At 38.5% G+C, this 22105-nt stretch overlaps 1 protein-coding gene across 8 annotated transcripts in view; it reads left to right on the forward strand.

Annotated features, from left to right (window-relative positions):
- Nucleotides 1-1244: 1244 nt before the first annotated feature.
- Nucleotides 1245-22105, forward strand: part of TFG (trafficking from ER to golgi regulator) — a 43390-nt gene continuing 22529 nt past the window's right edge. For 5 of the 8 annotated variants that reach the window (XM_060297997.2, XM_060297999.2, XM_060298001.2 and 2 more), the window contains exons 1-4: nt 1246-1638; nt 6418-6644; nt 10148-10231; nt 15967-16113. In XM_060297997.2, the coding sequence (XP_060153980.1) occupies nt 6461-6644; nt 10148-10231; nt 15967-16113 (415 nt within the window). In that variant the 5' untranslated portion in view covers nt 1246-1638; nt 6418-6460. Of the gene's footprint in view, nt 1639-6417; nt 6645-10147; nt 10232-15966; nt 16114-22105 lie in introns of all 8 variants that reach the window. The other 3 variants (XM_030861037.3, XM_060297998.2, XM_060298000.2) reach the window with 2 other exon arrangements.

The following is a 22105-nucleotide window of genomic DNA, read 5'->3' on the forward strand; positions in this document are numbered from 1 at the left end:
TGGGTGCCTTTCTTGCCAGCTTCCAGCTGGCCCTAGTGTAGCAGGGGTCAGTTTATTTCTCCTCAATGGCAAGCCCCTTTTCTGGGAGCCTAGAGAGATGAAGTGTTTTCCCCTCATTCCAGGCTAAGGTTCATCCCCTTATCCCCTGCCCCAGGTTCTGACCTCTCTTTAGGGAGATTGATAGTAGTATTATTCACTTCTTAAAGGAATATTTTACCTCTGTCTATATTTGTGTGGTTTAATCCAATCTCAAACCATCTCAAAGACATCAGAATACTATTATTGGACAGCAGTTCATTTCCCCAAATCTGGATTAGTCCGTTCTAAAAAGCAAAGAAAAACCGTCTTTGGAGAAAATCTGGAACTTTTTTTTCATTCTTTCTACAGTCTTCAGTTCCCCAAACTCTGCAAGCAATTGCTCAAAAAATAATTTGAGGCAAAAGCATTCTAAACGCATATATTTCACTCTCAAACAGAATTTTTCAGAGACTTTTAACTGCAGAAAGGTCATACTCTTTACAGTACTGAAAGAATATAACTTCTCATCCCGAATTCACTTTACCTATCTGGTGAACAACTGGGGAACAAGTAAGTTCAAATTGCTTTTTGCCTAGTCTCCGTCTTAGAAGGCAAAGTTCCTTGCAACTTTTAAAACAGCCCTGCCCCCATGCCCAGATTTTATCACCTATTCCCACCTTCCCCCAAAATTTTAGGCTTCAGGTCTAAAGCCAGCGCACTTCTTACATAAACAGGCATATTCAAAACAAATGCTTTAGATAAGACAGAAGGGAACAGTATTTAGGGTACGCTCAAATATCTTATTTCCAAAAAGGCTTCTGGAATCCTTAATCAGCCTTAATTTCCCAGCCTTTATCTTTTACACAGTCATAAGTTTGTCCCGTCTCGTAAACGCTATTCGGAACTCCTTGCTCACAAACTGATTCATTTCCATTCCCAGCACAGTTCTTGGCAAAGCGTAGGCGACCAATAATGAATGAATGAGTTTGTGGAAGGAAGGCGGGAAAAGGATTAGTTTTCTGGAGATATGACTAGGAGAACTACAATGGCCACAAAACAAGAAGCAGCCGAACTTGGACTAACGCCCACTTTAAACTTGCTCTCAGAGTCTAAAACAGCAAATTACGCCCCGCCCACAGGCGAGAGACAGGAAATACTAGCGTTCCGGAAAACCGGAAGTGCCTTGTCACGCCTCGCGCATGCGTGCATCCATCCAGCTCGCATTTCCTACCCTCAGTCTTCCAGTGAGAAAGCACAGATTCAGGCTCCTGCAGGCTGCGGCGTTGTCAGTCCCCCTCCCCTCGGCGCTGCGCATGCCTGCTGGGTTGATTTGCTCGTTGTAAGGCGGAGCGAAAGGACAGATTTTCTTCTTGTTCCCGCCCCTTTTCTTTCCCCACCTGCCACGTACTGGGCCCGAGCTCTCGCTAGGCTTGGTGGGTCCGTGCGATTGGCCGGGGCCCGCGCGAGCCTGCCAGCGAGGTGCAGCGGCCCCGGAGGGCAACCGAGTGGGCCGTGACAGCAGCCTTCCCCCAACGCCCCAGAGCCCGGCGGTGGCGGCCTCTCACCGGTCGGATCAGCAGAGACCCGCGGAGGGGCGGCAGCGGGAGCCTCGGGAAACCGGTATGGCCGCTGGAGACAGGGGCGCGGCTGATCTCTCGGGCAAGGCGGGCCGGGAGACGTGGAAAATGCTGGGAGGGCCTCGTTCGAACCGGCGGGCGCGGGACGGGTGGGGTCGGAGGGGTCGTGGGGAGGGCTGGATGTCGGGAGGACGGAGGCCGGGCTGGGCCTCGCGTGGGGGAGGGGAGGCCACGTCCGGGGAGGGGAGGGGAGGGGGGCCCCGCTGGCCACAGTGGCAGCGAAGCGGGCCCTCTGAGGGGCTCCAAGGGGTGTTTGGTTCAGCAAGGGCACGGATTCCGCCTGACTTCTAGGGGTTGCACTGTCCGAGGGAGAGGAGAGGGACTTTGGGAGGCCTGGGGTGGTCCAGTGCCTAACCCTCAGAGGGGCTTGGAAGGGTGAGAAGGGTGGAGAATGGCGCCTATGGGAATAAGTTAATTGGGGTCACTTAGGAGAAACCTTGTTCCTTGGCTATGTCAGTCCTTAATCAAGCGCCGTCTGGAGGTCCAACCCATTTTGATAGTGGTGATGACAACTAACTTTTAAGAGTTTACTTTGCTAGGCACTGTGCTAAGTATTTTAGCTGCATGGTCTCATTTAATCATCACAAGGATTCTTCCAAATTTAGATATTCCCATTTTGAATGTGATGAAAGTGAGGCTTGGCGAAGTATTTGCCTAAGGTCACACAGCTAGTAGGGGATATCTTTACCATCTTGCTACACTGCCTCTGGTCAGGCAGGATTTGAGGCTCCTTGCATTCTTTAGACTACTCAAGGGTTTGGTTTTGCTTAGGATTTCTTAAAGGAAATTGCTACCCTCTGGAGGTACCTAAGCAGGCCCCTCTGAATTTGAGCAGGGCCCTAACTACAGGGCTCGTGGAACTGGAGGTTTGGTCACTGAACCTACATCCTGGTTTAAGAGGCAGGCTTTTTATGTGCTTCCTTGGGCCTGTCACTTTATTCTCCAGTTCTGAGAACAGTGTTCTTGTTGGAAGATTTCATAAGTTAGTGGCTGTGTCATTTCTGGACTTCAGAGGGAGTGGGGCAAGGACAAGAAGAAAGAAGGAGAAATGGGGAGAAGAAAAAGCTGTAAGGATTTCACCAGCAGCCCTAGGAACTAGTAGTTCACAACAGTCTCTACCTTGTGATTGAAGTTAGAGAAAAAGAGGACCTGGATTCTACAGTTACGTAAACAAATGTGGGGATGGGATTTTCCCTTCCAGGGTACTCTTATTTTTGTGATAACTTGTGTGCATGCCTTATGGAGATGACTGCACAAACTGGGGACAACCTTAGGAAAGAAGGCCTGGTTCCTGGCTACAGGTAGGTTACAGTCCTGGTTACAGTCCAGTGCAACCAGTAAGTGAATTTGCAGGCAAACGTGGCAGATGCAAAGTGAAAGAGACTCATAGTTTCAGATCCATTGTAACTGAGCAACAATTCCTTCACGATCAAAAGGATTATATCAATTATATTTAATGTTGGAAATTTCTCTTGATTAGGAATATGTCTGTTGAAGGGAGTCACTTCTAGCTACGTAAAGAAGGTACAGTGTGAAGGTTTGACTTAGTAACTGATCTGATCGTACAGCTTTCTTCTCTCAGTCCCTCTTTCAGAACTTTATTATTTGTCATACATCTTTTGTTTAGGGAGCGAAAACAAGTTTTTAAATATTATATGTCAGGCACTATTTTAGATGCTGCTGAGAATAGGTAGAACCATCCTGCTGAAGCTAAGCCCTGGTCCTTAACTACATTATTGATGGTTTACACATCCTGTAGGTAAGAGAAGGTTACATAGATTGATTTGCTGAAGTTCTTTATTATTCTCAGGCTGCAAGACAAACAAGGTGGAATCTTTACCATCTTGTTGAAGTAATGATACTTCAGAGCTTGGCATATAGTAGGTATTTAAGTATTTCCCAAATGAAGAGGGCTGGTTTGGCTAACAGGTGAAGGGGTTTTATGGAGGTTTCAATTAATCAGAGTCTTCATGAGAAGTCTTTTGTCAGAATTGGCAGATAAAAAGCTAACTGTATTCTTATTTTATGTCAGGACAAGCATAGCATCCAGATCGTAGAACACAGTCCACTCTGTTCTGAACTGACCTTAGAGTGTTAGATTCAATATTTTTTGCCCCATTTTAAGATGGGGCATTAAAGATTCACTCATAAAATTAATTTGTTCAGAGGATGTCAAGGGGGTCTAGAGACATTCATTTAAGGAGTAGTTAATTGGAAGGACATGGGGCATTTATATGAAGAATATTAGGGCATTTATTTGTACTATTCATGAAATGAATTAGGATTCATGAAAACTTTAAGTATTTGAAGCATTGATGTGTTGGGGGCCAGGTGGAGTGCTTTCACACACACACACACAAAGGAGTAAATGTAGAGAATTATGAGCACTAAATATGATGTTAATGAAATAACACATTTAAGAAGAGAAAACAGAAAGCTGCTAGTAGAAAAGCATGGTGTTGAAACCAGAATGTGTCCAGTAGGAGATTATAAGGTACTTTAAATAGTCTGAGAGATCATTTGCTTGGGGCAGGAGGAGGAAGGAGTTGATGCTAGGGAAATGCTCCGTGGTTACAGATAATGTGTTCAAGGACATCTTGGTCTTGGAAAGAAGAGATAGGCCTTGAGAAGAAGAGATATTAATACATTAATTAAGCATAAGTGTATTTTCTGTTGTTATACGGTAATGGTATAAATTACTAGAGACCTCAGACATTATTTTGAATTTAGGATTACAGAGTCATTACAGGAGAAGTGCACTGAATAACCTGAAATAAGATTAAAATACAACCCAAGAAGGGAAAATTCAATAGCAAGTTAGTTCTCTGACACTGTCTTATTCTTCAAGTGTGCTGTCTAATCACACGCACTCAGGTTTGGGGAAGGGGTGTGTTATGGAAGATGTAGAAACAATAGTGGACAGTCTTGTTAGAAAGCTCAGGAGGGTATCACTGGTTTGTTCTTTGTCCTCAAGTTTCCAAAATAGAAAAATTGGAGAAGATACTCGTGAGGTCTTTCTTATTTTAGTGAGAAAAATTTGAGACTATTTTAGTGTTCACACATGCTCTTCTCTTCAGGGCTAGCAGTTAGTATATACAGGCTAATAGAGTTTGGAAGCCAGTATTTATTTTCCCCTTCATTTAACGGCTATTGAATGATTAACCATGTGCTAGGCACTGTTCTAGGCTCCGGAAATACAGTGAACAAAACCATTTATTTCCCCACTTTCTAGTGGAAAAGACAGTAAAAAATGAATACATTTTTAATATTTGGTAGTGATAAGTGCTTTGCAGAAAAATGAAGCAGGATAAGAAAGTGACTGTGAAACCATTTTAAGTTAGATGGCCAGGGAAAACCTCTGAGAAATTAACATTTGATCAGGGATCTGAATCATGTGAGGTGTGTGAAAAGGGCTCAAGATAAAGGAAACAGCAAGTGCCAAGTCTTGAGAAGGAGAATGTGAAGTATGAGTATAGCAGGGTAGCCAGAGAGAGAGGTGGGAAATGAGGTTAAACGCTTGGCCAGGGACCAGAGGTCAGGTCATGACCTTGTAGTTCTGGCTTTTACCAAGAGTGAGATGGGAATCTATTGGAAGATTTTGAAGTAGTGATACTAGATTTTATTTACCTACAGGATATTTAACTATATTTAACTATCAGGATAACTCTGATGTGTTGAGAATAGATTAAAAGCAGACAAAGGTAAAGGGCAGGCAGACCAGTTAGGAGTCTTTTGCAATAATCCAGGCAATAGATGATGGTGGCTTGGATTAAGTTGATAGAGGTGAAGGTACTAAAGTGACTGCATTCTAGAGATATTTTAAAGGTTGTGGCAGCTAGATTTGTTGGCAATTTGGTGTATGTAAGGTGTGAGGAAAAGAGAGAAACCAAGATGTTTTTTTTATCTTGAACAACTTAGAAGGAGAATTGTTATTAACTGAGATGGAGAAGACTACAGGAGAAGCAGATTTTGAGGGGAAGATGAGGACTTTGTTCTAGACATGTTAAGTAAGAAATCTAAATCAGATAAGCAGTTAAATATATGGGTAAAATAATAATAGATATAAAATAATAAAACTTATTTTCTTAGGCTCATAATAAAGCCACCTCCAGACCATTTTTTTTTCTTTTTTTTCTTTTTTTTGTGATGTGCGGGCCTCTCACTGTTGTAGCCTCTCCCGTTGCGGAGCACAGGCTCCATACGTGTAGGCTCAGTGGCCATGGCTCAAGGGCCCAGCCGCTTCGCGGCATGTGGCATCCTCCCGGACCGGGGCACGAACCCGCGTCCCCTGCATCGGCAGGCGGACTCTCAACCACTGCGCCACCAGGGAAGCCCCAGACCGTTTTTTTAAAATAAATTTATTTATTTTAGGCTGCATTGGGTCTTTGCTGCACGCGGGCTTCTCATTGCAGTGGCTTCTCGTTGCAGAGCACGGGCTCTGGGCACGCGGGCTCAGTATTTGTGGCGCCCTGGCTCTAGAGCGCAGGCTCAGTAGTTGTGGTGCATGGGCTTAATTGCTCCGCGGCATGTGGGATCTTCCCAGGACCAGGGCTTGTACCCGTGTCCCCTGCATTAGCAGGTGGATTCTTAACCACTGTGCCGACAGGGAAGTCCCTCCAGACCATTTTAACATGAATATGATAACGCTGGAACAGTGGATCTCCTTTGAAGGCCAGAATTTCTTAGATTCTAATCGTAGCTTTGCTTTTCAACTTTTAAAATATGTTTTATAGCTGTTTAATCATCAAAACCATTTTGTCAGTCTTTCTCTAGAGTTGTATATATAGAACATCCTGGAGTCCACCATGAATGGGCAGTTGGATCTGAGTGGGAAGCTAATTATCAAAGCTCAACTTGGAGAGGATATTCGACGAATTCCCATTCATAATGAAGATATTACTTATGATGAATTAGTGCTAATGATGCAGAGAGTCTTCAGAGGAAAACTTCTGAGTAATGATGAAGTTACAATAAAATATAAAGATGAAGGTAAGAGTGTTTCTCAAGTTAGTTTTTAAAAGTCTAAATATCATATGTGTTCTTTTGCCCATTTTTCATTGAAATCAGTATAAAAATTGTTTCCTTCCATGGTAATTGAGTACCACTTTCTTTTATTTAATGGAATGTTCATGTAGTTATAATTCTTTTGTAAGTTAAAAATAGCTAAGTGATTTATTATTAAAAGGGGGTTTTAAGTGATAGGACACTTTCACACATTTTTACAAGCCATTTTTTTTTCTCTTATGCCTGTGCAAATTCTGGCTTCCATTTTGCTTTAAAACCAAACTTTTATTTGTGTTTCCCAAAGTGAAAGGGATGTTAGTAGGCATTGAATGAGAAAGGATTTCATGGTCAACTAAGTCTGGGAAAGCTGGTTTAAAACAAGACAAATGTATTTATTGCAGGAATTTTCAAAACATGTAATATACTGATGTACGATGTCAGTTTATGCAGTGTTCTCAGGCTCATTGGACCACAGAACTTTTTATGGAGATGGGTTTTATATGACAAATGTTTCATCAAACACATAGTAGAATTATAGTAGTAGACTGTCTTTATTTCTTTCTCTTTAAACCTGTCTTCTTTGTTAACATCTCTACTGATAATTGTGCTTTAGGTGGTTACCAGTATCTTTCTTATCGCTGAATTTATTTCCAGTCTATTTCACCTTGATCTCAATACTTGGCACTGCTATCCACACCATCCTTTTTTAAATACTCTTACCCCTTAATATCTCTGACACTGTGTTGTCTCAGTTTTCTTTTTATCACTAATAGCTTCTTCTCTGTTTCTCTCTGTGTGTTGGCTTGAAGTAATGCCAGCTGTTACAGCGGAAATCTTAAAATCTCAATGGTTTAACACTCAAGAAATCATTCAGGGACCCAGGTTGACAGGGACCCAGCTCTGATATATTCAACACATGGCTAACAAGCTCACCTTGAGCACTGGCATCCAGCAAGCAGCTGCATGAAGACAGAGTGTAGAGAATCACATGGGAGACTGTACTCTCTAGGCCTAGTTTCTGCTCACATCACATTGGTCACATGACTGTGTTGATGTCAGTAGGTTGGGAAATGTCCCTGGTTGGACAGGCACTTCCCAACAACTTACACTGAGGAAAGGGAGTATAAATCATTGATGATCAGCTAAGCTGATTATTTCACTACAGGTGTAATTCTCCTTTCTTTTTTTGCAATGTGTCATCTAATGGTACCCAGAACTAATTTTTGAGGGTCACCCATGTTAAGGAACAAAAAAGGAGAGCAGTTTTCTTCCTGTTCTCTTCCCTAGTAATCTCATCTACTTACAATACATTGACTTTCAACTTACAATACATTGACTTTCAACTGTTTGACTTCCAAATGTGTGCCTAAATTTGATCAGTTTGTCCTTTTTTTTTTTTTTTTGACTGTACAACTCGTCTTTAATGGTTTTACCTCAGATGATTTGCTCTTACCTCAAACTTGGCATATCTTAAGCTGAGTTTACTGTTTTACTGGCTCTCTCTTATTTTTGTTTAGGGAAGGGTCAGCATACTTTTTCTTTAAAGGATCAGATAATAAATATTTTAGCATTGTGGGTCACATAAGGCCTCTGTCTCATCTTCTTTTTTCTAGAACCTCTAAAAATATAAAAACCATTCTTAGTTTGAGGTCCTGTAAACAAGGATTTGTCCATTGGTTGCAGTTTGTAACCCCCTAGCTTTGGGTATCCTCATTGTTGAAACTTCCACATCTAGTTATCACATTGAATTTGTTTTTCATCGTGTTTTTTTTGTTTTTTTTTTTTGTTTTTTTTTTTGCGGTACGCGGGCCTCTCACTGTTGTGGCCTCTCCCGTTGCGGAGCACAGGCTCCGGATGCGCAGGCTCAGCGGCCATGGCTCACGGGCCTAGCCGCTCCGCAGCATGTGGGATCTTCCTGGACCGGGGCACAAACCCGTGTCCCCTGCATTGGCAGGCGGACTCTCAACCACTGCACCACCAGGGAAGCCCCATCGTGTTTTTGAGTGCTTTGAATTGTACAGATTTGTGTTCCATAGACTCTTGGGCATGAGGATAGAGGACTGACTTAGGTAAAGAGTTCCTGCCGTCAGAGATATTGTTTCTGTTGTAGAAATCAGAAAAGAAAAAGGCAGTTATAGAAAGTTTCCTTCTTTTACATATATACTTTATTTTCTTAAAAATATGTTTATGAGTAGAATCCCTGAAGTTGAGCATTAGATGTTTTTGTTGTAAAATATGGATGTGGCTGTAAAGAGCAAAAAACAATGATAAAATCCTCAGTTATGGCTTTTATTGCCATCTTTGTCCAAAATAAGTCTGCCTAATCAGTGTTAAAATTGGTGTAGCAGAGCATCGCTGGAGCAGCCTCTCAGCCTCCCCAGGCACCCTCCTTCCCCACAGCTGTGTCGAAGATACCTTGCAGAGGCCCCTGATCAGTTCCTTGCTGTGGCTGCTTTTCTGTTCTTTCTCTAGCAATTTTTTTCCTAGCCCTTTGAAAGCTTTTGAACAGGCAGTTGATATGCTAATTATAGTATTCTTTATCCTTGGGATCTAGGGTATTTCAGAATCTTGTGTATATGAATATTTTTCCTGTGGAGAATTGATAGTTTCCATCTCAGCATCGAGATGGTCAGGGACCTGAAAGACTCCACTGTCTATCCATTTATTAGGACAATTCTGCAAAAAGATTTTTTTTTTACAACCTTTTTAGTTACTATTGTATGTGGCTTCCCCTCCATTTGTGTCAGTGGAGTTTTACTGTACTTAGAATTAAAATTTGAACCTTGAGAATCATTATTTAATTTCTTTCTTTTTAAATAAACTTATTTATTTATGGCTGTGTAGGGTCTTTGTCGCTGTGTGTGGGCTTTCTCTAGTTGGGGCGAGCACGGGCTACTCTTCCTTGCTGTGTGCAGGCTTCTCATTGTGGTGGCTTCTCTCGTTGTGGAGCACAGGCTCTAGGTGCATGGGCTTCAGTAGTTGTGGCACGTGGTCTCAGTAGATGTGGCGTGCAGGCTCAGTAGTTGTGGCGCACAGGTTTAGTTGCTCCGCAGCATGTGGGATATTCCCGGACCAGGGTTCAAACCCATGTCCCCTGCATTGGCAGGCGGATTCTTAACCACTGCGCCACCATGTAAGTCCTTATTACTTTAATTTCTGATAAATACATTTAAATTTTTTAGAATGGAAAAGATTTCAGTCTAAACTGTAATCTCCTGGTGACTAGTAAAAGATTACTTAATGTATTAATCTTAGCTATGTGTTTGTTGGCTCTTCTTCTGAGGATATGATAAATATCTTGCCATAAAAGTAATAAGTGAAATTGATTTAGTATCATTTGAACAAATACATCTTTCCTAGATCCTTTATATTTAAGGTTTTTATGGGAGATGCTAATTATGCTCTGTGATCTACATTTTGCATTTAATTGAACATATATCCTAGTTTACTACTAATTCAAATCTGAAACTTTTTTTTGTTTGTTTCAGATGGAGATCTTATAACAATTTTTGATAGTTCTGACCTTTCCTTTGCAATTCAGTGTAGTAGGATACTGAAACTGACGTTATTTGGTAAGTGGTAAACTTTCTAATAAATATACTATTCATTGTATTTTTATGAAAAACTGTTTAGCTTTTTTCGTTTTAAAGACTCAGAACTAAGTGGTAACTTTTCAGCTATATCAGAATTTTTAAATTATTAAGGCTTAACTATATTCTTTTTCTTTGAAGATTAGTAGAAAGTAGACATATTTTAAATAACTCATCTGCTCGGTTACCCTAAATAATAATATGTGCCACTTGTATAAGTGTTTCCAGGACTGAAAATAATTGCAGTGTTAAAACTACCTTTATTAAGTTTAGTTCTCTAAGAATATATAATTATCTTTTCTAATGTAGTATGTTTTTATTTATTCTCAGGGTTTAACATATAGGCCTGATACTTTTTAGAAATTATTTTTCAAGGAGTACTTAAAGATTAGAGATAGTTCTGATAAAAAACAAATATAAGACTAATTTTAATCTATTAGATTCTGTTTTCTTATAGATCATGACAGATTTGCAAGGCAGAATGCTTAAGGGACAAGATAGAAGTGATTGCAGAGTTAAAGTGGTAGTATGATTATGTGAAAAATAAAATGTGGACTTTTTTTCTGGATGTTTTGGTTAGCATTTTAAAAAAATTTTGTGGCTCAAGTGGGGCAAAGGAAGTACCCTTTTAAAACTCAGGCAAACTGGGTGTTTGTCAGAAGAAACAAATTGTAATAAGCTTACCGGAAAAAAAAAATTATGTGGCACTGACCATTACAGTTCCATGAAATATGATCATGGCCAATTGATTTAATTTGTATTTATTTCCTCTCCATCTAGGAAGGGTGAACATGAATCATTTTAAAATGCTAACAAAAACTGTTAAAATTTTTTTTAAATAAAAGGTATCTTTTTACAATATTGAATCTAAAATACTTAACCACTATTGGCCATCTATCTAGCAGATTAGGTAAACTGAATCTTCATCCCAGAAACACTGAGGATGTGCTAAATAAACTATTTCAAATATATTTTTTGAATTACACACCTGAGCTTGCTCAAGAACTTGAGGAAAATGTCAGGGACCAAAATATAGTTGGAGTTAAAAACCAGCACCTGAAGTACCAAAAGCTGAGACTTGGGATGCTTTTGGTGGTGATGGTGAAGGTTTTAGTGTGCATAATCTAAGGATTTGTCATTTGGTATCTACGTGGTAATAGGCCTTGGATCCTAGACCCTCAGTGGCTATACTCTCAAAAAGAATATTGTAGAAGAAAAATATCTCTTAGTTGGTAGAGTCAAGGAATTGACAGGGGAAATTCTCATATACCCTGGGATGCCAGGGGTTTGCAAAGGCTCCCTTGAGGATTCATAACCAGTGGTCCTTTGGGAACTCCCAAGCCCAGTTACTACCACGAAAAATTGCAAGAAACAAAGGCAGAAATCTCTCTGGAGGGTGTATGTTCTCAGTTCAAATCACATAGGCTTCTCACAGATAAAATCCTGTTGATGAACTTAGAGGTCAAAAGTGTAAGACACATGAAACATCCATGTAAGCAGGAAACAATGGATACAACTAATAGTAGGATTAGATTTCCAAGAACTTCAGTTAGTAGAAGTGATAATAAAATATATATTAAAAGTTATTGGACATAAAAGAAGAAATAAGCATATAAGAACTAGGCACTATGAAAAAAGGAACCGATTAAAAACTTAAGGTAGATAAATAACAAGGAACTACAGTATAGCACAGGGGACTGTATTACAAGATTCAACCATCTTGTAATAACCTATAATGGAAAAGAATCTGGAAAAGATATATATGTGTATATATATATATATATATATATATATATAACTGAATCACTGTGCTGTACACCTGAAACTAGCACAACATTGTAAATCAGCTATACATCAATACCCCCCCATAAAAAAGAACTTAAGGTAACTTGTGGAAATGAAAAATATTAGTCAATTAAAATTGAAATTAAATACTAAGTGGTGAGTTAGAACAGCAGATTAGTCACAGCCAAAGAGGGAATTAGTAAAGTGGAAGGTGGTCTAAAGAAATGACAGAATAGAGCACAAAAACACAGAGATGGAGAATAATGAGAGGGAATTTGAGAAAGTCCAGCTTACTTCCATTAAGACTTTAAAGAAGGAGAGAATAGGGGAGTGGAAATATATGAGGAAGTAATGACTAAAGAATTTTTCAGAATTATATAAAAGATATAAACGCTCAGTTTCAGGACGCACAGTGAGTCCTGAGCAGGGTAAGTAAAAATAAATCTCCATTGGATGTATTGTCATGAAGCTGGAGAATATATAAGACAAAGAGATAATCTTAAAAGTAGCCTGAGTGAATCAGCCTGTAGACTGATCACCTACAAAGCAATTAGACTGTTAGACTTCTTCACAGTAACAATAACAGAAATTGGAAGACAATAGAATAACATCTTCCACTGTTCACAAAAAGATGGGTAGACAAGTAGCATTCTGTAGTCTGCTAAACTTAAGGAATAAGGGGAAATAACATTTTCAAACAAAGACTGAGAATTTAACAAGCGTCAAGGACACTTGTAAAAGAATTTTTAAAAATGGTTTGTCAGCAAAAAGGAAATTGAGTCCGAAGAATGGTAAAAGATGCAAGAAATTGTGAGCAAATAAACTGGTTAATGTATGAATTTAAATGAGCATTGATTATTAAATAATAGTTTTAGGAATATAGAAACAAGATGGAACAAAAATACTGAGCAATAATTATATGTAAGACAGGAGAGGATGATAGGAATTAAAATACTTTAAAGACTTGGATTCTTTGGGAGGAGGATAGTAATTAACTTAGGTTTTTTAAATTGAAGTATGCTTTTCTAAAATGTAAGAGGGATTATTGAAAGACTAGAAATAGCCAGTAGAGGGAAAAGAAGGAAACAAAGGGTACTTACTTGGTTAACTAGATGGTGAGGAAGGAGGAAAAGAAGCAGAGAAAGCTTGAAAAATAGAAAGTAGCACAAAATACTAACCACAGTACACATAAACAGACTAAACATACAAGTTAAAAGACAGACACTTTTATTGGTTAAACAATTTTGTTACATGCTGATTATAAGAGACATACCAAAAGATTATTATGCAGTTGGAAAGTAATGGGCTAGAAAAGTTTGTATACTAGACAAACTCAAGGCTAGTTTGTAGTATAACAGAGTAGACTCTTAAGTGAAAACTTTATTAGTAATAGTCACTTCATCATGATAAAAAATAATTCTCTGGGAAGATACAATAATTCTGAACACTTACACATCATAGCCTTAGATTTTTCCTCAAGGAAAAATTGACAGAAGAAGGAAAAATTCATAAGAGAGCTTTCAATACGCTTCTCTCTGAAACTGATAGGTTAAGCAGCCTCAAAATTTAAACAGAACAAATACAGGCTTGATCTTATACATCTAGCAATCAGGGCAGGATTCAGTTTTTCTTTAGTGCATATGGATATTTATAAAAGCTGACCATGTACTAGGTTTTCTAATGAGTCTCAATATCAGGGAAGGAATATCCTAGAGATCATATTCTCTGGTCTCATTAGGAACTATTTGACAAAAAAGAACCCAAACTTCCATACTTTTGAAGATAAAAATATGCTTTTAAGTAACATATCAAAGAAGAAATCACAATACGAATTAGAAATAATTAGTGATAACTTTCTTTTTTTTTTTTTTTTTTTTTTTTTGCGGTACGCGGGCCTCTCACTGCTGTGGCCTCTCCCGTTGCGGAGCACAGGCTTCGGACGCACAGGCTCAGCGGCCATGGCTCACGGGCCCAGCCGCTCCGCGGCATGAGGGATCTTCCCGGACCAGGGCATGGACCCGTGTCCCCTGCATCGGCAGGTGGACTCTCAACCACTGCGCCACCAGGGAAGCCCAGTGATGACTTTTATATGACATAGTTTTTAGAGCATGCTAAAGCTAAAAAGAAAAAGGACAAAATAAGTCCAGGTAACTTGGAAGAAAATAATAAAGAGCAGAAATGAACTAGAAGTTGGGGAATTGATAGGATCATCAATTTTGAAAATATACAACTTGCAAACCTCTATTGAGATTACTTAAGAAAAAAGAAGGCACAAGTAAGCGGTTTTAGGAATGAAACGGGGCTTAATTTCAAATACATTGCAATGAGGGAGAATGAACACCATGGGGAACAATAGGGTGTCAGTAAAAACGTGTTAGAAAGGAATTTTCATAGGGCTTGGGCTTGTGTTAGATGATTTTGGATAAGGTTCAAGGAATGGGGCTTTGGTGGGGGTAGTGAATTGAGGCTAAAGCTGTGATTGGTAAAACTGCGACAGTCACGCATAATTAGCCAGGGATGTTTGGTCATTTTTGTGGTTTGGTCAACATTCTTGTTTTTGTCTAGGTCTCACATGATATGGACTGGTTTTCTTTTTTGTCTTGAGCTATCACAGTCCCACAGTGATCTTTTCTGATTGTTCATGTTCTTTGTTTTTTAAATTTTGAAAATTTTATTGAGATGTATTTGATGTACTGTTAGTGTTTTCTGAAATTGTTTATGTTCAACAAGGGAACACCACAACCTACCTGTCAGTGCCATGCCAGCTTCTAGCAACACCAAGCCTGTCCTACAGTACTGGGTCAGTTCTTAGCTGTCAGGAGCTGCTTTTCTTCTTTTCAGCTATTAGAGAAAAACAGTAATGCCCAGTAAAAGCCAGCCATTGATACAGGTAGATTATATTGAACTTCCTCATAACTGTATAGGGAGTATGTAAAATACTGGTGGATTATCTTTTAAAAGCTTATATTGGTGGTTTGATGTATGAAACATATTTTACAAAGAATCTCACTGAACCTTTATTTTCAAATAGATTTCCTTTTCTAATTTGGTGCCTTAGGAATTTGTATATGTGTATACTGACAATGCATAAAAAACATTTGAGTTTAGTTTAATTTTTCAACTCCTATCTTGAGGTTTGCATTCAGAGCCTTGTGAATTAATAAATTAAAAATTTTAAAATTAACAATCTCAGTGGTGATGGTCTTTGTTGCTGGATGAAGGATTATTTTTTAGTCAGCTGAAAGTCATTTGCACAAAATGGGTAATTAAATGAGGTAATATTGCCTTTGTTTAAAAAAACAATCATTATTGAATAATCTGACTTTATGTGGCTAATGTGCTGCTTTGGAAGTAACTACTTTGAAGGACAGTGGTGATGTGAATTTATGAATTCTGCATTTTTTTTTAATAGGTTACTTTTTAGGTCAGTTATTTTAGGTAGCTAATTTTTCTTGTTTTTAGGTCAGAAGTAGGCAAGAATGATAAAAAACCTGCAGTCATATTGTACCTTTAATAAGGTGTTTATTGAATATTTTAAGGCTATAAAAGAATTGTGTGAAATAAAATGAGCTTTTGAAGGTACATAATTTCTATTAAAATATACTAAAGCTTTCTGTATTTTTAATTTATTTCACTGTAGTTGAATTCTTTTAATTAACTTATTTTGTTTTGTTTTACCATTATGGGTTGTAAGCCATAGATCTGGCATCAGCAAAGACTAACGAATATTTATTTTTTCCAAAAATTAGTAAGTAGCAATGAAGAATCCTTTCCTTAAAAAGTTATTTGAATGGTGTCAATAGGTATCTTGTTTGATTTTGTTTAACTTTTTCAAGAAGTTATTTTGATTTTTCCTTATTGCATATTATTCTACTGATATCCTTATTGAAGAATATTTCCTAATTTTAAGAAAATTAATGCTTTTATTCCAGTTAATGGCCAGCCAAGACCCCTTGAATCAAGTCAGGTGAAATATCTTCGTCGAGAACTGATAGAACTTCGAAATAAAGTGAATCGCTTATTGGATAGCTTGGAACCACCTGGAGAACCGGGACCATCCACCAACATTCCTGAAAATGGTAGACCATGAAGTCATTTTATTCTGATTTATCCTTTTTATATCTTTTTGAAGTTTTTTTTTCTAACTCTTTCTCAGCAGTAGTAGGATGGCACCTCCATTGTTACCCTTTCTTATTCCTGCATCTGTGCTAATATTCATATCTGTGTTCCCAAACCTGGCCATTCTTTAAGATTACTGGGAGATTTTATTATACCAATTCCTGGATCTCATCCCAGACCTCTTGGAGGGCAGGGCCTGGGGATCCCATTGTTAAAGTGCCCTCTGGGTGATTGTTTTACAGCTAGTCTTAGACTCCCGGGTTTATGACATAGGTTGGTTTTCAAACCCCTTTGGCTCTTGAACCCTTTTCAATGTAATAGTTAACTAATGAGCCTTAGTAATGGAAATCATTTCATGAATTTTATGTGATATATGAAGTATTAATAGTTTCAAATAAAAAAGTATTCTTAGATTAGTACACTCAAATGGTGTATAGTTTACCTTAAGCACAGTGTTTATAATATGCAAAGAAAAATGTATTTTTTTCCATTTTACAGATGACATGTACTATATATTTTTTTAATTGGAGTATAATTGCTTTACAATGGTGTGTTAGTTTCTGCTTTATAACAAAGTGAATCAGTTATACATATACATATGTTCCCATATCTCCTTCCTCCAGCGTCTCCCTCCCTCCCACCCTCCCTATCCCACCCATCCAGGTGGTCACTAAGCACCGAGCTGATCTCCCTGTGCTATGCAGCTGCTTCCCACTAGCTATCTATTTTACGTTTGGTAGTGTATATAAGTCCATGCCACTCTCGCACTTTGTCACAGCTTACCCTTCCCCCTCCCCATATCCTCAAGTCCATTCTCTAGTAGGTCTGGGTCTTTATTCCCATCTTACCCCTAGGTTCTTCATGACATTTTTTTTTTCTTAGATTCCATATATATGTGTTAGCATACGGTATTTGTCTTTCTCTTTCTGACTTACTTCACTCTGTATGACAGACTCTAGGTCCATCCACCTCACTACAAATAACTCGATTTCATTTCTTTTTATGGCTGAGTAATATTCCATTGTATATATGTGCCACATCTTCTTTATCCATTCCTCCGATGATGAACACTTAAGTTGTTTCCATCTCCTGGCTATTGTAAATAGAGCTGCAATGAACATTTTGGTACATGACTCTTTTTGAATTATGGTTTTCTCAGGGTATATGCCCAGTAGTGGGATTTCTGGGTCATATGGTAGTTCTATTTGTAGTTTTTTAAGGAACCTTCATACTGTTCTCCATAGTGGCTGTACCAATTCACATTCCCACCAGCAGTGGAAGAGTGTTCCCTTTTCTCCACACCCTCTCCAGCATTTATTGTTTTTAGATTTTTAGATGATGGCCATTCTGACTGGTGTGAGATGATATCTCATTGTAGTTTTGATTTGCATTTCTCTAATGATTAATGATGTTGAGCATTCTTTCATGTGTTTGTTGGCAGTCTGTATATCTTCTTTGGAGAAATGTCTATTTAGGTCTTCTGCCCATTTCTGGATTGGGTTGCTTGTTTTTTTGTTATTGAGCTGCATGAACTGCTTGTACATTTTGGAGTTTAATCCTTTGTCAGTTGCTTCATTTGCAAATATTTTTTCCCATTCTGAGGGTTGTCTTTTGGTCTTGTTTATGGTTTCCTTTGCTGTGCAAAAGCTTTGAAGTTTCATTAGGTCCCATTTGTTTATTTTTGTTTTTATTTCCATTTCTCTAGGAGGTGGGTCAAAAAGGATCTTGCTGTGATTTATGTCATAGAGTGTTCTGCCTATGTTTTCCTCTAAGAGTTTGATAGTTTCTGTCCTTACATTTAGGTCTTTAATCCATTTTGAGCTTATTTTTGTGTATGGTGTTAGGGAGTGATCTAATCTCATACTTTTACATGTACCTATCCAGTTTTCCCAGCACCACTTATTGAAGAGGCTGTCCTTTCTCCACTGTACATTCCTGCCTCCTTTATCAAAGATAAGGTGACCATATGTGCGTGGGTTTATCTCTGGGCTTTCTATCCTATTCCATTGATCTATCTTTCTGTTTTTGTGCCAGTACCATACTGTCTTGATTACTGTAGCTTTGTAGTATAGTCTGAAGTCAGGGAACCTGATTCCTCCAGCTCCGTTTTTCGTTCTCAAGATTGCTTTGGCTATTCGGGGTCTTTTGTGTTTCCATACAAATTGTGAATTTTTTTGTTCTAGTTCTGTGAAAAATGCCAGTGGTAGTTTGACAGGGATTGCTTTGAATCTGTAGATTGCTTTGGGTAGTAGACTCATTTTCACAATGTTGATTCTTCCAATCCAAGAACATGGTATATGTCTCCCTCTATTTGTATCATCTTTAATTTCTTTCATCAGTGTCTTATAATTTTCTGCATACAGGTCTTTTTTCTCCTTAAGTAGGTTTATTCCTAGATATTTTATTCTTTTTGTTGCAATGGTAAATGGGAGTGTTTTCTTGATTTCACTTTCAGATTTTTCATCATTAGTGTATAGGAATGCCAGAGATTTCTGTGCATTAATTTTGTATCCTGCTACTTTACCAAATTCATTGATTAGTTCTCGTAGTTTTCTGGTAGCATCTTTAGGATTCTCTATGTATAGTATCATGTCATCTGCAAAAAGTGACAGCTTTACTTCTTCTTTTCCGATTTGGATTCCTTTTATTTCCTTTTCTTCTCTGATTGCTGTGGCTGAAACTTCCAAAACTATGTTGAATAAGAGTGGTGAGAGTGGGCAACCTTGTCTTGTTCCTGATCTTAGTGGAAATGCTTTCAGTTTTTCACCATTGAGGACGATGTTGGCTGTGGGTTTGTCATATATGGCCTTTATTATGTTGAGGAAAGTTCCCTCTGTGCCTACTTTCTGCAGGGTTTTTATCAGATGGGTGCTGAATTTTGTCGAAAGCTTTCTCTGCATCTTTTGAGATGATCATATGGCGTTTCTCCTTCAATTTGTTAATATGGTGTATCACATTAACTGATTTGCATATATTGAAGAATCCTTGCATTCCTGGAATAAAACCCACTTCATCATGGTGTATGATCCTTTTAATGTGCTGTTGGATTCTGTTTGCTAGTATTTTGTTGAGGATTTTTGCATGTGTGTTCATCAGTGATATTGGCCTGTAGTTTTCTTTCTTTGTGACATCCTTGTCGGGTTTTGTTATCAGGGTGATGGTGGCCTCATAGAATGAGTTTGGGAGTGTTCCTCCCTCTGCTATGTTTTGGAAGAGTTTGAGAAGGATAGGTGTTAGCTCTTCTCTAAATGTTTGATAGAATTTGCCTGTGAAGCCATCTGGTCCTGGGCTTTTGTTTGTTGGAAGATTTTTAATCACAGTTTCAATTTCAGTGCTTGTGGTTGGTCTGTTCATATTTTCTATTTCTTCCTGATTGAGTTTTGGCAGGTTGTGCCTTTCTAAGAATTTGTCCATTTCTTCCAGGTTGTCCATTTTATTGGCATAGAGTTGCTTGTAGTAATCTCTCATGATCTTTTGTATTTCTGCAGTGTCAGTTTTTACGTCTCCTTTTTCATTTCTAATTCTATTGATTTGAGTGTTCCACCCTTTTTTTCTTGATGAGACTGGCTAATGGTTTATCAATTTTGTTTATCTTCTCAAAGAGCCAGCTTTTAGTTTTATTGATCTTTGCTATCGTTTCCTTCATTTCTTTTTCATTTATTTCTGATCTGATCTTTATGATTTCTTTCCTTCTGCTAACTTTGGGGTTTTTTTGTTCTTCTTTCTCTAATTGCTGTAGATGCAAGGTTAGGTTGTTTATTCGAGATGTTTCCTGTTTCTTAAGGTAAGATTGTATTGCTATAAACTTCCCTCTTAGAGCTGCTTTTGTTGCATTCCATAGGTTTTGGGTCATCGTGTCTCCATTGTCATTTGTTTCTAGGTATTTTTTCATTTCCTCTTTGATTTCTTTAGTGATCACTTCGTTATTAAGTAGTGTATTGTTTAGCCTCCATGTGTTTGTAGTTTTTACAGATCTTTTCCCGTAATTGATATCTAGTCTCATAGCGTTGTGGTCGGAAAAGATACTTGATACAATTTCAATTTTCTTAAATTTACCAAGTCTTGATTTGTGACCCAAGATATGATCTGTCCTGGAGAATGTTCCATGAGCACTTGAGAAAAATGTGTATTCTGTTGTTTTTGGGTGGAATGTCCTATAAATATCAATTAAGTCCATCTTGTTTAATGTGTCATTTAAAGCTTGTGTTTCCTTATGTATTTTCATTTTGGATGATCTGTCCATTGGTCAAAGTGGGGTGTTAAAGTCCCCTACTATGAATGTTTTACTGTCCATTTCCCCTTTTATGGCTATTAGTATTTGCCTTATGTATTGAGGTGCTCCTATGTTGGGTGCATAGATATTTACAATTGTTATATCTTCTTGGATTGATCCCTTGATCATTATGTAGTGTCCTTCTTTGTCTCTTGTAATAGTCTTTATTTTAAAGTCTATTTTGTCTGATATGAGAATTGCTACTCCAGCTTTCTTTTGGTTTCCATTTGCATGGAATATCTTTTTCCATCCCCTCACTTTCAGTCTGTATGTGTCTCTAGGTCTGAAGTGGGTCTCTTGTAGACAGCATATATATGGGTCTTGTTTTTGTATCCATTCAGCCAATCTGTGTCTTTTGGTGGGAGCATTTAGTCCATTTACATTTAAGGTAATTATTGATATGTATGTTTCTATTCCCATTTTCTTAATTGTTTTGGTTTGTTATTGTAGGTCTTTTCCTTCTCTTGTGTTTCTTGCCTAGAGAAGTTCCTTTAGCATTTGTTGTAAAACTGGTTTGGTGGTGCTGAACTCTCTCAGCTTATGCTTGTCTGTAAAGGTTTTAATTTCTCCATCAAATCTGGATGAGATCCTTGCTGGGTAGAGTAATCTTGGTTGTAGGTTTTTCTCCTTCATCACTTTAAGTATGTCCTGCCAGTCCATTCTGGCTTGCAGAGTTTCTGGGGAAAGATCAGCTGTTAACCTTATGGGAATTCCCTTGTGTGTTACTTGTTGTTTTTCCCTTGCTGGTTTTAATATGTTTTCTTTGTATTTAACTTTTGACAGTTTGATTCATATGTATCTTGGCATGTTTCTCCTTGGATTTATCCTGTATGGGACTCTCTGTGCTTCCCGGACTTGATTAAGTATTTCCTTTCCCATATTAGGGACGTTTTCAACTATAATCTCTTCAGATATTTTCTCAGTTCCTTTATCTTTCTCTTCTTGTTCTGGAATCCCTATAATTCGAATGTTGGTGCGTTTAATGTTTTCCCAGAGTTCTCTGAGACTGTCCTCAGTTCTTTTGATTCTTTTTTCTTTATTCTGTTCTGCAGTAGTTATTTCCACTATTTTATCTTCCAGGTCACTTATCGATTCTTCTGCCTCAGTTATTGTGCTACTGATCCCATCTAGAGTATTTTTAATTTCATTTATTGTGTTGTTCATCGTTGCTTGTTTCATCTTTAGTTCTTCTTGGTCTGTGTTAAATGTTTCTTGCATTTTCTCTATTCTATTTCCAAGATTCTGGATCATCTTTACTATCATTATTCTGAATTCTTTTTCAGGTAGACTGCCTATTTCCTCTTCATTTGTTATGTCTGGTGGGTTTTTATCTTGTTCCTTCATCTGCTGTGTGTTTTTCTGTCTTCTCATTTTGCTTATCTTACTGTGTTTGGGGTCTGGTTTTTTTTTTTTTTTTTTTTTGCGGTACGCGGGCCTGTCACTGTCGTGGCCTCTCCAGCTGCAGAGCACAGGCTCCGGACGCACAGGCTCAGCGGCCATGGCTCACAGGCCCAGCCGCTCCACGGCATGTGGGATCTTCCCGGACTGGGGCACGAACCCGTGTCCCCTGCATCGGCAGGCTAACTCTCAACCACTGCGCCACCAGGGTTTCCTTTTTGCAGGCTGCAGGTTTGTAGTTCCCGTTGTTTTTGGTGTCTGTCCCCAGTGGCTAAAGTTGG

This window comes from Globicephala melas, chromosome 4 (genome assembly GCF_963455315.2).
Source record: "Globicephala melas chromosome 4, mGloMel1.2, whole genome shotgun sequence".
NCBI lineage: Eukaryota > Metazoa > Chordata > Mammalia > Artiodactyla > Delphinidae > Globicephala > Globicephala melas.